This window comes from Podarcis tiliguerta (genome assembly GCF_965153285.1).
Source record: "Podarcis tiliguerta genome assembly, chromosome: 3".
NCBI classification, from domain to species: domain Eukaryota; kingdom Metazoa; phylum Chordata; class Lepidosauria; order Squamata; family Lacertidae; genus Podarcis; species Podarcis tiliguerta.
The window spans coordinates 46,230,091-46,247,798 of NC_139536.1; the positions used below are offsets into that span (position 1 = coordinate 46,230,091).

A 17,708-nucleotide genomic window follows, 5' to 3' on the forward strand; every position below is an offset into this window, starting at 1 on the left:
TGTTCATAACTAAGAAATCGCCATGGTATAGGAATAGCAGATTTTTTAAAAATGTTATTTTTACATAAACTGCAGGTGGGAGGTGCTAGAAAAGGCAAGTGCCCCATCTTTCTTACGTAGAAGATGGTGCTTTCTATGAAACACACATGCATCATTTAAAACCCCAACCCAGACAATGTTTTTCCCCCCATCCAGAATGACTGTTTACAGCCATTGCCGCTGGCTGGTGCTGATGGGTGTTGTAGCCCAGAACATCTGGAAGGGATTAGCAACAGCTGGCTTTAATAATTTCCACAGATGTAATCAAAAGTCGTACAATTAACCGGGTAACACCTCTAATAAAAAGGTGGTTGTTTCACATGATTTCAGAATCTCACAATTTTCTCTAAATAAAAAAAAAAAGTGATAGTAAAAGGATAGTGGCTCATTTTAACTTTAAAAAAATGGAGAGAAATGCCTCTCAGCATCTTCCTTGCCTATTAATGTCACTGCTAATATTTTTATCTGACACATATATGGAAGCAGGCAAAACACTGCCAGTGACACAGAAACTATTTTAAACACTTCCTGGTTGGAATGCTGCTTGGCGGCCACTGAGAAGCATGGAGTGTGTATCTGGTAAGAAAGAAGAGAATGGCCCCTTGCCTCCAAGCTCAATGCATTAACCAGACTGCAATGCTGGAGCTGGCAGGTTGGCCCACTGCTGCAAGCAACTATCTGTCGCTCTGGAAGCAGTTCCAATCTTGTTCAGTTCATTAAAAAAATATTTCTGTGATGACAGCATTTTGGGGAAGCTGGAAGCGGCTTGCTAAGGGGGAGTCTGGCTTGCCACGAGAAAGCTGAGAATTTGATTTTATGGGAAGTCTAGCTTCCAGTGGTCTGGGTTTGACAAAGTATTCTACTTTCTACTATAAACTGCAGGCAACCACTGGGAGATTTTTGCTGGTGACAACAGCAAGATGCTCTCTGCTTCCCACTGTGAAGTGGGCACTCCCATTTTTTTCTTTTTCACATGCAGCATATGCTGCCTCTGATGAGAAACAATCTCAATGATCTCCACTGTATTTTCCTAAAATGACTATTTGTAATTCTGCCATCAGCATAATATATATTGGGACACTCACACAGCTTGCATGCCTATTCAAAGCAGCTTCTCAGTTGCAAAGGCCTACCCATATTTTTATGGGTACTTGAATTCTTTGTTGTTGTTGTTGTTGTTGTTGTGCTCAAACTAGATGCAGGTAATCAAACACCCTGCTCCAAAGTACTAAAATTTTGGTGCAAATGTCAAGTTTCCAAAATACTTGGTTTCCTGGCAAGAGTGGTGGGAAGAAGGAACAATGGTTCAGGCAGGGAAGGGCAAGGGAACAAGTTTATGTGTGGACTGTTATGCCACACATTTCTTTCTTGGATGAATCACAACTGAGGTTTAAGGAACTTCTGCTTTAAATACGAGGCTCAAATAAGTTTTAACTGGAAGCATTTCCACCTTTTCCCCTTTCCAGACTTCATCATGTTTTGCCTTAAGGAATGTTACAGCTTGATTTATCAAAGAAGCACAGTTTTCCGTACAGAAAACTTTGCAAACTCCCCCGTTTATTTCACTGATATATCTATGCCCAAAGTAAAAATGTTAACCAAAGCACAAAAGCATGTCTGTCACGACGTTGTGTATTTGGATCTTCAAAAAGTTTGTTGATGTCACCAATTTATTCAGTTATTCTGTCCATATACCATATATAATGAGCAGGACAATTTTGTGAATAGGAGAATTTTTTTAGTGGTTCATTCAAGAAATTTCCATTCAGATCCTGTCTTTATCTGTGGCCAGTAACAGATAAAGCATACATTAAGTGGACTAGCCAGCATAAGAATTCATCAACCTATATTGTGGTTCAGATTTAACCTTAAGAAGTTCTGCTTTGTTATGAAAAGTGCTTTAGATAGATGAGGACGTTTCTGCAAGTTCATAATATCAGTGGTGACCTTCTCTTTGACTCTGCTGAAACATCCTTGTGACTCTTAGTTCAGCGCTGCATGTACCGCTGTTTGACAGTCTGATTTGTTTTGTGGTATAGTGACATGATAGGTCCCTTTAGGCTCCTGAGCTGTCCTGCTGTTTTCTGTGAGCACCACAGATGGGTACCAGTTTTGCTGGGCAGGTTTGATTTTTTTTTTTGTCTCGGAGACCATATGTTACCTCCCCTGTTACCTTGCGCCACCCTGCTCCCTTGGCAACTGCCAGTGGCAGATAGCTGGACACCATCCACAAACTGTTGTTATCATTCTTTTCCAATAACAGGTGTTTCTATTATCTTGCTGCTTATGGGACTGTGGCGACAACTCCCTAGAGTTTCAGCAGGCTTCATGAGCACATTTATGTCATCGCGGAAGCAAGGTACACTGTTTCTCTTCTATTCACTTTCTGACACAATTGAAAAACCCTTACCTTAAAAGTGTTTCTGCCCTATTATATTTTTCCATGTTGTACGTGAATGAGCCACTGTTCACATGGGTAGGCGATCAGATTGGGTAATGGGGAAGTTGTGAATTTATATTCTGCCAGTCAGCTAAAATTTGTATTGCTCAATGAAAGAGTTATTTCATATTGACACTCCTGTGTCTCCCAAGAATCAGTGAAATTAATATTATCCTGATGGGCAAACTACTAACTCGGTATGGGTTTTTTAGCATTTGTGAATTTAGGTAACAAGGTCCATGTTCATTCACACTGAAGTCAAGGGGATTTAAGCAACCTGTGCACAAAATTTATTTTTTGTTTTCACCTGCCCCTCCATGACTCAAGGTGGCTTTGTGGCACATTCAAATGTACAAAAATAAAAGCAATTTAGCAAAACCAATAAAGAGACATACTGGCAAACACCACTAATTTCAACAACCGCTGCAGATAGGGTGGATATTTTGATCTAGCATGAGAAATGCATGCTACTGTGGAAGTAAAATATTGCACACATACACTGATCTCCAGATCAACCTTAATCATCCTACATCTGGTGAATCTCAATATGCAAAAAAATGCCATTGCAAATCTGTATGATTCTTGGGTTTATCATCTAACAATCCAATGCATACAACAGAATATGCCTCACTTATTTTTCTCAGTCTACTTCCTTCTTTCAGACCTATTTGAGGTCTAAGCTAATCTTTTCAAACCACTTACTCCAAATTAATCTCAACGTCAGTGGGACAATGCAGGAATAAGAGAAAGCTATGGCTGAAGTCTGTAAAATCTAATCTCTTTGTTTATGAAAACATCTTGTTGAAAGCAATGTATGTCGCCCTGTTCCAAAGGGGTATCACACACGTAACCAAAATGGGGACACAACAAAACCAATTAAGAAATACCAACTTGCACCATTCACCCAGTATTACTGTCATTGGGACAAAGAAGGCACTCAAAGAAAAAAAATCATATTAAAATCTGATTCCCATCTGAAGTTTCTATATGTCACTTCCGGCAGCAACACTGGGAGTTGTTTCTTTCTGTTTCCCAATGTATTTCTTATCAATTAAAAATTGAGTGTGGTGTGAGCAATTTTTTATTCTGAAAGTATGGCCCAGAGAAAAGAGTTTGAGAACCAGGCCAACAAGGATCAATATCACGGTTTGGCAGCAGTGATGTAGTTAGCATAGCATTTTATCCCTTTAAGTAAAGTTAATGTCACAATCCTGCACTGGCTCTAGGGAAGCCGAAAGAGAAGAAGCTGAGGAGATGAGGTAAAGAGTACAAAACAAGCAGGGATAGGTGGGTAGGCATCAGTTCTGGGGGTGGGCAGTTGGACTATCTTACTTCATAGAATTGCATAGTTGGGAGGGATCCATCCACCTTGGCACTATGGTAATATCCTCAACCCATCATATCACATGGGATTTTTTCCAGGATTTTTAACCCTCTTTTCTACCTCTGTAAAATTATATTTAAATTCCCCGGTGCATCTGCACAGAGCAACTGCCACAACCCCTGCCTCCCATTTTCAAGGCACAGAATATTTTAAAATATGTTAGCAAGGACTATCTTTCAACACCTGCTGCTAGTTTGTTCTATCAAGGAGAAAGGCACTCCTAGATACAAAATCCCCAATCAGGCCTTTTTAAAAACTAAGATATCTTGGGCAGGCCCCTTCATAAATTAAGGATGAAGAACTAATAACTCCTCTGAAAAAGAAGTGGTTTATTATAGGAGCAGTCAAAATAGGGTAAAAATAGCAAAAAATATTGTATTATTTAGGCAGACACCTTACTTCATTTTCCTGGCTTGAAAATAGTACTAAGGAGGACTTAAGATTTATATATGGGTTCTAAAAATTATTTGTTAAAAGCTGTTTCAAAAGATGATATCCAACATCAGTCTTGCTCACAAGGAGGTACATTGATTTCAATGAGTTTGCTCGGAGTATGATTAAGGGATGTCACCAGAATCTCCTAGATGGCTTTGAATATAAGGCTTCTCAGTTCTCCAACCTAGCCAAATGTTGACCAACAAATGTAAGAACAGAAGAGTAAGATTCCCAAACACTCCTCTTTTTAAGAACCTATGGCTTTCAGAATTGGACAAGCAATATCCATCCATCCCATAATAGGCAGGATTTGTGAAAAGCTAATCAGGGAACTCCACTTTCTTAACAGAGTCATGCTTCCACCTCCAGATTCCTGGGCCAATTTGAGCTAGACAAGGTCGGAATGATGCCATGCACTTAAGCTGTGAAAACTGATTTAACATGTGAAATGGAATTTCAGAAGGGGAGACAGAGAGACAGACAACACACAAACCCTCATTCCAATTCTGATAGACTGGGTTACAGCCTTTGCCAATTCCTAAAATGGAATTTGGGCTATATAAGACAACAGAGCTATTCCAAATGAATGCAAGGCCACAACAGGCTGCATTTTGTCTGTTTGGTTGGTTTCCTAATAATGCTTGTCTGGGGATGTCTTGAAAGAAAACTTTCCTGCATTTCTAGCAGTGTTTCATGAACCTCATAGCTGTATGCTAAAACACTGAGAAGATGGGAATGAAGTGGAAATGGGCCAGAAGACTTCCATGAACCACAAGTTTGTTTAAGGGTTAATCCTACTGATTCCTTTCATCATGCAGAGATGTGCTGCTGCTCATGAAAGCAGTTGACCCTGCTTTTACAAATATGAGGCCCAGAATTTAGAATATGATTCCTAGGCATTTCAATTAGACTAAATTAGAAAAAAGAAACCTAGACCAGTGCAAAAACTCCAGCTTGTAAGTAGCAGAAATAGTTATATTCCAGACAGCTTAAAGTACTGAAAGTTTCCAATCCCCTTTTCCTTTCCTGTGTTTATTTTTAGCACACATGGCAGAAGTAAATCAAGAAAAGAGAAATTAAATGCATCCCAATGATAAAGTCAAAAAGGTACAGTTTGTGATGGTGGTGCCTGACATCCAGCAGGCTCTCAGTGTAGTAAGAAAAAGTGGTAATAATAGCAGTCTATCTGTGATGTAACTTTGAGAGCAGTCTAGCTTTCCAGTGGTTCTCAGTGTACTGCAATGCAAGTCAAGTGCCTTCTTACCAAATCCCTCTACAATACAGGATTACGGGTATTGAAATCATATTTAGATACTGACCTTCACTAATGCTCAATGTTGACATTTAAGCAAGCAATAAATGTAGCACCAATTATTTGGTGTGCTATAAATATGAAATTTAATTAAAGTAAAAATAAAAGTGCAGGGATTTTTTAAATGCTTTGCCCTTTATACTCTGTGTATCAAGTCCCTGGACTAAGGGCTATTTTAATCTACAGGAATGTGCCATAGTCTGCTGACAAAAGCACTACAACTAGCTAATAGCCACTAAGCATTGCAATATGCAATGCAGTTTTCTTTGAAGAAGGAATGGCAGTCATGTCAAAGCCTTTAAGAGACGCCAGGCCTGCTTGAGCCCATGTTTCAGGAACTGAAAATGCATTTCCACCATTCTGCCCTAAAAAAGCCAGCTAATGAAGTGCTGATTCTTCTGTGGCATGTGGCTTACTTCATTCAGTTGTTAGAATCATTTTAATAAAATATGTGTTAGACTGTAAGAAATGTGAACTTTTTTTTTAGTACAGTAACATGAAAATTAAAAAGACAATCTGACAGGGCAGCAAAAAACCCAAAAAAACTCCACTAAGCAGGTGGAAACGTCACTCAGATACTGTGGACAGACTGTTTGGCACCAGATGGACTGCTGTTGTGTAAATTGCTTAAATTATAAGGAGTAGATTACAATTAAGAAGCAGTTTTCCAAGTAGGTTAAGACTCAGAGGTATTGGAATAAAGGTGGTACAAGACTATAAGCCAACACTATGCAGCATCATGCCTCATTGTGAAATCCAAAATTCACAATGGGAAAACCCCACATAGTAACAGAGTGCTATGGAAATATTGACAAATTGAAAGTAAAATCTCATAGAACATCTATAAATGTAAGAATATCCTATACACAAAGAAAATGGAGGGGCTACAAGACTTCTTCCTCCCAGTGCTAAAACACACTGATATTTGGAATTGGATGCTCAGTAAGTTGTACATCCAGCCAAAGGTTTTTGCCATAATACAGGGCTGGAGTTAAATTGGGAAGAGGAACGTCTCAGGCAAATTACGACGTCATACCAATTGGCACACATTTCTCCAGTTTTGTCCATTTTATCCCACCAGACTCAAGCAAAGTGGCAACAGTAGGGCAGTGGGGCAGCCACTGCATAACACTCTTCAACAACAAACCTTGGCTGCAGGTCATGGTTTAGGAGAAGAGAGGTTGAGCACAGCCTCATATTTGGATGACATGCTAAGCTTGACTTAGCTGCCATGTCATGCTGAGCTAGAAGGACCTGGGAATAGCAAAGCGGTTCTGATTGCATCCCTAGTTTGGCTTAGCATTATGTGTGAATGATATACCTAATATTCCTTCTCTGCCTTTTCTCTAGGTTTTCTATCCAGGGACAGATGTATTCTAAGGATTTCCTCTGTTCCACCGCAGGTTCCATGGAAAGTGCCTTTTAAAAATATTTACGTGCAAAATAACGGCAGGAGGTCAACTTTACATTGTCGTGGTTTATGCAGTCATTTCCTCATAATCCGTTGCACATGCCCTTTATGGCTATCAAAATGGGCACATTCCTCCTCATTTCTCAGGTATTTCATGTACTGCATTACTGCATTGCTAGAGGCAGGGTGAGGATGGTAAGGAGTCAAAACATTTCTCACCAGGCTGTAAAATATTTAGACAAAACATGAATATTTTATGGCCACGAAATCACAAAGTTCTTGTGCAGATTCCTGGAAACATCTGCTTATAGCACTGCACTGAAAAGAACCAAGCAGAATATCAAGGGTTTTTACAACAGGGATAGTTAATTATACTGAATATATTTAGGATATTAATCATGGACTCGGGAAAATGTTAGCAGCAACTAAATGTCATCTATACGAGACATTTTGTACTCAGAAACAGATTCCTTAGTACAAAATATAATACTGAATTAGTTATGGCAGGGTCCCTCAGGTATAAACTGTGGGTTTTCCTTTCAAAATGCATGCAGTCTGGAAAAGGTGGGACGGTGGTTGCTGGTGTTTATTTTTAAAGGGATTTTATTTATTTATTTATCTTCATAACAAATATGATAGTGTGTTGTGTGTTTTTTGTACATTAGCAAGAAGCAAGAATTTAATGGTCAAAACCATAATCAAAGCAAGGAAATCATTGTGGGAACAATGCCACAAATAAATAATATATAAATATACTGCCATAAAGGCATTTTGATTGTATAATTATGAAATCAGTAAAGGACATATAAGGAGAAAATAAAAGGAATAGTCCTAGTATTGGATTAATGTGCATGTAGAATCGGGTTGTTCCACAGGCCTGCCTTAAAATTATTCTCACAAAGTGCGGAGGCATTAAGATGATACTACTACATAGAGTTGGAAAGTAAGTTCATTATTATTCCTAGTATCACAAGCGAGGATTACTAGCTGAGTATTTGATTTTGTACAGGAGAGCTTGCGATGGAGGCATGTAATTGTTGCCACTGTCATCGCCACCACCAATGGGCAGTTTGTGGGGTTTATTGCTGGTTGCTTTTTGTTTTTCATTCTCTGTGTATTTCTTTTTTACAGGCTGCATTACGTATAAATGTAATTATGTTTTAGATAAGCTAGGGGAAAATGGAATAGAAATATGAGTAATACTGAACATTCAATACAAGTGAAACTAAAAAGATTATGGTCTATGCAAGTAAATAGACTGATATGGGACAAATGCTACACAATAATTTTTTACATTCCCATAGAAAGTTAAAACAACTGGGTGAATAGGCAACTAAACCATGCTCACAGTGGACCCATTGAAATCCAAGGATTTAGGTATATGCATTAATCTTTATCTACTCTGAGTATGACTAATGTTGGATATCACCCATTAGTACAGCATCCACAATAGAAAGTTACAAGCTTTCCAAGTAGGCATAAAATATATTCTAGGTGGCATATAAAGACAATAAATTAATATAAATGTAACAGCCAATATCCTAAAAGAACTAGGAACAATAGGAATTGGCTTGTACAATATATTAGATCCATCATCAAATTATATATAAAGTAGAACATGTTTCTTTTCGTGATCAATCTTCTCTGAGAAAGGAAGATTAAATTTTAATCAAAGCTAGAAGGAAAACTAATTTTACATGAGAAAACCTCAATTAAAACTGTCTTCCCTGAAAATAGATTCCAGTTTACAATGTTTGGTCCAGGTAATGAAGTAAACATCTGGAAATTGAAAGGATATTAAGTAGTCATTGGAAGTATAATTAAAGTACTAAATTAAAGAACAGCTAACTTCTATCACTTGATGTAATGTTAATCAGTTCCCAATATCTTCCTTAACAAATTTTTGCATGCCACTGCCGGAGCACAGAAGGCTGGAAGGGGAAAGAGAAAGCAAAAGTGCCGATGTGCATCATTGGATATCAACCTAATAAACCCTATAGGCTCAAAACAGAGGAAGTTTCCTTTTCGCTCCTACCCATTCTTATCAATATACAAAGACACTGCAGAATCCTCACAGAATCAAATCAGATAGATAAGATTGTGATCATCGGTTTCCACAGTGATTTGTAAATCTGATTCTAAATATTTGCCTCTCAGATGCCATTAATGATAATGCATCATACACGGGTGCATGTTTTTTGCCCGTGGAGCTAACAGCTACTGCAAAGGCAGGCAGAATCTAGAATGCTGAAATCAGTCTCCCTGACTCCACCACATACTTCCACAGATAAATAGGCAATTTCAACTGTCCTGGGTTATCATTCCCTCTCTGTTTGATACTAACAAACCACAAAGGACTGTGGAACAAAACAGTATTAACTAGTACCTGGAACATGTTTCAGGCCTCCCTGAGCTTTTAGTGTCATTCAAGGAACTGTTGCTGGGCAGAAAAAGTAAGTTGAGGTCCACTTTACTAGGAGATGAAGCATAATATAGATTCAGACTATAGCTTGAAGGAAGTGGTACTTCTTAGAGGACTCATACTATCAGGGCACACAAATGTTCCCCAGTAGAATACAGGTTATGTATGGCCTCTAGCTTCATGAGACACCATAAAATGAAATGCTGCAGCTCCACAGAATCCATCTTTGGAAGGAGAGTGTGGCTGCAAAGAAATATTAAGTGGTGCATGACCAAATACAAAGAAAGCATGTTCCCCACAGCCAGGGATGATGGACTGCTTTGGGACTTCCATTTCATGGAGTGGAAAGATTAATGAGAAAGATGTACTTCATGAGAATTATTCTATTCAGCACTGAGAAAGTGGTCACAATCTTCTGTGCTTGGCACTGGAATCAGGTATATTAGCTTTCTTCCCTCGCCTGCTTTTTTGAAGGTTAGGAACTATAGGCAATGAGAACCTCGCGCTCCTTGAGCCTCTTGCTGTAGCCACCATTGCTTATTTTGTGCTGTCTTTCACACTGACAATGTTTTCTGCCTTTGGTTATTAGGGGGTTGCGGTGTCACAGAAGGCTTGCTAGATGAAGGACTTTCTGAGCTCTGTTTTGTTCAGTGGTATTAGACATTTTAGCTCTGCCTTTCACGATTCTCTCCCATCACAGAACTGCAAGGTCAGATTCCCCCCCCCCCGGCGCAGCCGCCGCAGCCTGCATGACTGAGGACTAATGTTTAGGCCTCAGATGGCGTGCCTTGCCAAAGGAGATTGAAGTAGTTCTCATGATAAAGAACCAGCAACCCTGGCTCAAATTAAGTCTTATGCATGCATCAGAGTGTCAAGGGCACATAAACAGATTCATTTATGACCATTATGATTTTCTGCATTTTCTCCATTTACTAGATGTGGGGTTTAATATATTCACACAAACACAGGCAAGAAGGTGGAGAAAAGGGAAAGTGCTGATACTAATATAGGATAAAGGAGGTACATTCTAGGTCAGGCTTCCTCAACCTCGGCACTCCAAATGTCTACAACTCCCATCATCCCTAGCTAGCAGGATCAGTAGTCAGGGATGATGGGAATTGTAGTCTCAAAACATCTAGAGGGCTGAGGTTGAGGAAGCCTGTTCTAGGTGAACCTGCCTAATTTGTACTTTTCAAAATAATATGAGAACTGAAGCCTAGCCTTCCACACTTCTCCAAGTTTTGAAATGAATATCTCTAGTCAAGCAAGGTGAACAAATACTACTGGAGAGTAGTATTCATAAAATGTGTAGATTATTAAAAATCACAAACTTGTTTTAGGCTAAATTGCATTGCAAAATTGTTTATATTAGGAGAAATACGCATTGAAATGCTGATGGATTTTCATGATGACTTTTAAAAAAAAAAAAATCACAAATTAATGCAGAAGTATGGAGAACTAAACTTAAGATTGGAAAAATGAGAATGCGAGAAACTGAAACAGACAGTTTTGCCCATCCTACTTTCTTTTTGTACTTCTATTTTTCTTATAGAAATAGGCACTGTGTTTTGGGGGGTGAAATCCAGATAATGGTTAAGAGATAGGGAGGCTTTATCGCCTCTTCTGTTGCAGTTGGAGAATGGACCTCCAACACCCACAGTTTTCATGGGGCAAAAATGACTTGCATTCACTTCACTGAGAAGTTTCCTCCCCCATGCAAAGTGCAGGGGCAGGGTCTCCAATTGGGAATCAGGACTGCAGTGGAGGCAAAGCGCTCAAGCCTCCATATTTCCCACCCCAGGATCCCAGCTTAGGAGTGGTGTGGGGGACTCTGCTGGCTATTTCTACATTCATTCAAGGAAAAATTATCATTGTCATGTGTAGTTTGGGCCCTAAGGACCACTTCTTAACTCCTACGCTGAAGCTGCTTCCTATCTTTCGTAAATCTCAACAAATGGAACTGGTTACTGGTTAGTAGAATTGTCCCATGCACTGTGATCTTCTATGCAGGAGACTGGTAATGTGCGACACAGTCCCTTTGGGCTTCATCATCAGACTCCAAGCATACATTTCTCTTTTACCAGAGCTGCTAACATTTAAGCCCAAGTGAAACTCCTGTCAAAAATGAAAAGAATGACATCAGTGGAAAACAAACTGAAAAGCAAACAGCAAAAAACCAACATGATACCTCTTTCAGTTCCCAGTGTGTACTCTGCTGTTTGCTTTGGATAACAGGGCACTGGAGAGTACTCCACTTAGAATCTTGAACTGGAAAGTGTTTTGATTGTTCCCGGTTGGTGCTCAAAGAGGCATCGGCAGTATCCTCCACTTCATCTGTTTGGCTCTCTTCTCCCTCGGAAACACAACAACCACCTTCTTTCAGCTGAAACCCTCGGATCAACAGTTGACAGGCCTCTAAGTCAACTTCCCACACTCTTTCAAGAAGCTGGCTCCCACAGCTGAAATAAAAGCCAGAAAGAAAATAAGAACTTTGTTCGGAGACAAGAGTTCATCTCTTATGTAATGCTTTGGGAATCTCTTGTTTTGTTTTGTATTTTTACCAAGATAAAATAATAGTTCTCAAAAACCAGTTTGGCAAATTTCTTTTTTTTTTTTTTTAAATAGTAACTGATAGATGTCAAGGGGGACCCTGCAATAGGATGATGTTCTCTGCTGCTTGTTAGGTTGTGGAGGTTCTGGCTTGTCCTCCAGAATCTACAGCTATCTTAAGAATTCTGTGTCTCATTCATTCACAGTAGCCAACCAAGCTGCACAGTAGTCTAAAATGGCCCAATTCAATTTCTTCCTGCCCACTCAATGGAGGTGGTCCACTGATACACAGAAGCAGGGGCTTTCACTTCAGTCTTGGGGTATGTATGCAAAGCATGGGCCAGTCCCTGCTTGTATAGAGCTCTATGTGCACACTGGAGTCCCTCTGTGCACACTGTATCTGCAGGATTAGGCAGTTTTGTGCACAGTTGCGTCTGTGAAAGTACCATAGATTTCTGGCTCCATGGAGTCATTGGACAGCAGACTCAGGAATTAGGGAAGCTTAGAAGTACATGAGATTGCAGCCCAAACTTGCTATTTATAGCATAATTTAATTTCCTCACATTGAACCTGTGATGAGCACAAAGTGCTTTAAAACCAAGGAACACAATTATATGTTTCAATCCAACACTTTGTTTAAGCTTTATTTTCTTTTGGGATATGCTGATTATATGGCTTAGTAATTCTCAATTCTTTAGTACAATTCTTTTTCTGATATGAAGCAGATATAAATAAACATATGTCCCCAAGAAGAATTCAGATGATACTATTTTGGGTTTGCCTGTGTTGAGTAACTATGGTTTAGAAAAAGAACCACTGCATCGCTACTGTGAGTCTGTAAGGCCCTTCATTTAAAGTTGGTATGCAGCTTGAGATCTCCAAATCGCTGACTTAATCCCAGTGGGACCACAGAAATGAGGACATTATTGAGCAGAGTCCCTTATTAGTTGTCTATATTGTAGCTGATCAATACTTAAATATTTAACTCTGACCCCATTCTGAAATCCTGGAAGGCTACAGCCAGTCAGCAAAAATAACACTGAGCTAGATAGACCCATGGTCTGATTCAATTCAAGGAAGCTTTTTAGGCTTCTGTGGGAAGGTTTTTGTATAAACTTCCCTTGTAAAATGGTGCATAGTTGCTTAGTTATTTTGGCCAATCGGCTAATAACTAAAAGGGGATTCAACTTTTCCAATAGTGAAATGTTATTTGCATCAAACTTTGCTCACTATTATTTGACACGCTGATCCCACTGGTTGATGAAAGTTAATTCACAAGAGCAGGTGTGTGAGAGGTGCATACATGCGGCAAATAGGGATGCAAAATATGCACAGAAAATCCTGTTTTTATGCATGATGTTGGTGCTGTCTAATCTATTGTACAGGTTTCTTCCATTATATGATTTACTTTTAGCAAAATTCTTCCCAGAGCATCTATTTGTCCTGCAATATTCCTTATAGTTTAAATATTTCAAATTTTAAAAATTGAAGTTATATTAGAATGAAAAGCAGTGCATCAAAACACATTTTATTGTGCTTCATAATTGGCTTTGATGATTAGATCTAAATTATACAGCATGCATTCGTCTTAAAAATGGTTTACTTGTCAGAACTTTTAATTGGATTCTTTTATCATCTTGTAAAAAGCTTTGTGATATAAATGTATATGTATATGTGGTATGAAAGTATACAGCAGTGGGGGGAAACAGATTAACCCAGCATATTCTTTAGTATAATGAGATTAATTTTGGGAGTCAAAAAACCCTGCACAATACTATTGTTATAAATGTATTTCATAACGGCTGTACAATTAAATATTGATTTTCGAAGGTATGCCTCAGCATTTCTGGGACAAATTAGTTGATAAAATTGTATGAAACTGGTAAACAAAATGCAACTCTTTAGCTGTGTGTTACTAGTTTTATGGTTACTATAATCTGCTTTAGTCTGTGGGTCAGTAAAGGCCAGAGATTACACTAAAAGTGTAATAACTGGAACTTAAAGTAAATTCAACATTTAACTCCTACTTTCTTTGAGAATTTAACACTAGCATGCTCATGTTACAGTAGCCATCTTCTGACACTTAGAAATTTTCCAAAGAGGAAATTTTATGGACCTTGCTTTTACATAATCTAACTTTTTAAAAATTTAGCTTTCATTTCTCTATTGCATAATTGATTTCCATGTTCCCTATCCCAAATGTCAACAGTCATTAATATCATACAAGTAGATAAGTATCCAGCCCTATGCATGCTTACGCTTTTTTCTATCATAGAAGTCAATTGGCTGTGAGTCCTGGAAGAGCTGCTCCTAGCATTGCTGGACTATTCCACCTTGCCTGGGAGAGCAGGGCCTTGACCGACTCCAGCTACAAAAGCTGAGGCTGCTGAACAGACTCTTGGGTTGAAGTATTGTTTGGGGTACTGTTGGGGGGGGGTTGGGGGCTGTTATTTTATATCATTGTTTTTAGATCTTATGATTTGTATGAAAATCGTTTGGTTATGGTTGTGTACTTTTTGATGTGATTTATTTATTATTTTTGACTACTTTTGTTATATTAATAATAATCTTTATTGCGGTCCAACAACCCATAACCTGGATTCAGAATTAAATACAGATTCATACAGGCAACCTCCCAGGGAAGGAAGACCGAAGTGTTATTTGTTTAGTCATGGGTATGTTAATCTTTGATTCGTATGACTACTGAAAGAAACTTTGCCACGGCCAATGTGATATCATTGGACTTGTCGTCCAGAAGATATTTGATATAGTAGGCTTCAGATTGACCCGGCCGATTTGCCAATACAGTGGTACCTCGGGTTAAGTACTTAATTCGTTCCAGAGGTCTGTACTTAACCTGAAACTGTTCTTAACCTGAAGCACCACTTTAGCTAATGGGGCCTCCTGCTGCTGCCACACCGCCGGAGCATGATTTCTGTTCTCATCCTGAAGCAAACTTCTTAACCCGAGGTATTATTTCTGGGCTAGCAGAGTCTGTAACCTGAAGCGTATGTAACCCGAGGTACCACTGTAGTGGTTTAATCAATAGTTCCCTAGCTTGATCATAAGATATGCAGGTGTCTGAAACTCGAACCCGTAGTGAATTCCTACTGCTAATGGGCCACAGATAACATGAGATTGAGATCGGAGATCACTATGTGATATGTCCCAGAGCCTTTGCCTCAGAGATTCAAGGGTGGTATCACAGCCCAGATGGTAAATATTATGTAAATATTTGCATGTTCTAACATGCCTTGAGTATGGTTTTAATTATGGAAAGGCTACATACAAATTAAATAATGATGATGATGGTGGTGGTGATGAAGCAATAGGAAGTAAGAAATTAAATGGGCTACAATCAGAAACACTCTTGAGAAGGAACACACACACACACACACACACACACACACTACCCAAGGACAGATTTAGGGCTGTGCAAGTGCTGCCCACACTGAGTCAACTCCATTGAAATTAACAAGTATTGCTTCTGCAGAATAACACACTTTAGAACCAATTCACAAGCAGACATTCTCAAATGTACACATCATTTCTTCTTCTAGAACAAGAAGGAAAGCTTTTATGCCAAGGAGTGCTTGGCTGATGCATCAGTTGTTTCATTCAGTCATCATATTGCAGTCCCTTTCTGTGCCTCCATGGCTTATGTGGAGGTTCTCCACTCACTCCATATACACTTCAGTGGAGGGAACAACAAAAGGAAGCTTGACCAGAGCTGCCATTTCCATTAAAGTGAATGGAACCACTAGTGGAGAAACACTTTGCACAGATGGGGGCAACACACTTAGGATCAGTATGAGCCATTTCAACATGTCAACAAAATCTGTTGCTCTCACATGCATGTAAGTAGCAGAATCCGCACACGGATTCAACAAAGCTATTTGAAAACAATGCTTTATTGTAAAAGAAATTGTTTACGTATATTGCTTTGAAAATGTATATTGGTTGTCTGACCATGCCTTCTTCCTTTACTAAATCTTACATATCAACAATTAGTATCTTCAGTTTCACAGCCTAGAATAAACAATTACATCTGCACCCACAGAATACAATGCCTAATTGGTGAAATTTACACTGAACTCTAAAAATAGCATGACAAAATTATTCCTTTCTCTTTCCCTTAAAAGAAGGGGGACACACACCCTGACATCAATATCTTGCTTGAGGGCAGAGCAAACTCCTTGTATTTTATGTGAGAGTACAAATTATGTAACCACTCTTTATACTCTGTAAGGCCGTTTGAGAAAATATAGGGGAAGGAACAATTTTTCTATTGCTGAAAACCAATAATGGATGTTTGATTATGGTTATTAAAAACAACATACCACATAATACTAGGCAATAACAGTCATAAAAAAGCATTTGAGCAAGAGTCAGGGATGGGAATTAGGTTGGGGTTTTATGTATTCTTTTCATCTGCCAGACATTCATTTCATCTAGGACAAAACTTTAATCATGGCCTGTCATTTTCCTATCAATGTTCAATGTCACTGTGTTATAGTTAAATTATCTCCATGGGAAACACAAAATGACAGACTGCTGTAGCTGATTGTTTTTCCTTTGATTTCTTTCTAAGGTGATGAAGATAAGCTTGCAGAGCTGACTTGTCAAAGGAAAGAAATTAACTAATTGACAAGGAAAGCAGCAAGGAGCCTTGTAAGAGCTTACTTTCTAATTGGTTTATTTTAAACACTGTATCTTTTTAAAGGGATATTATCTGGTGTATAATATACAGAATTTGTTGCACAGAGAGCTATTCTAATGCTCCCATATCTAGTATAAGAAGTACAAGGAAGACCTGCAACAAAATGTTGCAGAATGGAATGTTCCTGTCCGGAGTTCTGGCCACCCTTTCCCATCATGCCCTTTTCCAGGATATTCCATGCAACTCTCCCACCCCATTTTCTGCTCCCTCACAGATAGTTACTGTTCTGTGGCTGCTAAGCATTGTTGTGCTTCTGAAACTTTGGAACTCTCTCAAATCTGCTGATTTCTCCCTCTTGTCTGTGGACCGTACAGTTTTGGCTACATAAGAATAGTCACTGTGAGAAAGAGTTTTCCATTAGCATAAAGCACAGGTGAGACAAACTCTAACCTGTGGGCCTAACTAGGCAGGGCATGGATCCCAATTTAGCCCTTGGGACTGTTTCCCCCCCCCCCCCACACCACACCCATGTGCCTCACACCTGACATCAGGACACAGTCACAAAGACACTGATGGGAGCTTAAAGTGAGCTCCCAGTTGTTCTTTGGATCACTGATGGCACCAATCAGCTGAAAGTGAACCACACTAAGATCGGCTGCACTGGGGAGTTCCCCGTTGGTGTGCCTTCTAAGAGGCTTTCTGCATTCACCAATTAGCTGACTGGAGATTACAGTAAGTCCCTTTGAAGTCCCTTTGCAGGTGTAGTTTGCATTCAAACTACACCTGCAAGTGGACATTTTTTGTTTCCAGAAAACTTGCTGATGACAAACTGGAACGTGTCCAGAGGAGGGCAACCAAAATGGTCAAAGGCCTGGAAACAATGCCTTATGAGGAACGGCTAAGGGAGCTGGGCATGTTTAGCCTGGAGAAGAGGAGGCTAAGGGGTGATATGATAGCCATGTTCAAATATATAAAAGGATGTCACATAGAGGAGGGAGAAAGGTTGTTTTCTGCTGCTCCAGAGAAGCGGACACGGAGCAATGGATCCAAACTAC

At 39.2% G+C, this 17,708-nt stretch overlaps 1 protein-coding gene and 1 long non-coding RNA gene across 9 annotated transcripts in view; one reads left to right on the forward strand and one right to left on the reverse strand.

The window, feature by feature from the left end:
- The window catches only part of DISC1 (DISC1 scaffold protein), a 148,239-nt gene that overhangs the window by 13,840 nt on the left and 116,691 nt on the right, over positions 1-17,708 (reverse strand). For all 7 annotated transcript variants that reach the window (XM_083433897.1, XM_083433898.1, XM_083433892.1 and 4 more), the window contains one exon: positions 11,632-11,902. In XM_083433897.1, the coding sequence (XP_083290023.1) occupies positions 11,632-11,902 (271 nt within the window). The remainder of the gene's footprint in view (positions 1-11,631; positions 11,903-17,708) is intronic.
- Positions 595-11,625, forward strand: LOC310674588. 2 transcript variants are annotated; one of them, XR_014509659.1, is made up of 4 exons: positions 595-618; positions 2,303-2,398; positions 5,341-5,405; positions 6,961-11,625. It is a non-coding gene; the product is annotated as an uncharacterized lncRNA (long non-coding RNA). The 2 variants fall into 2 exon arrangements; XR_014509660.1 differs by lacking the exon at positions 595-618 and adding an exon at positions 1,231-1,690.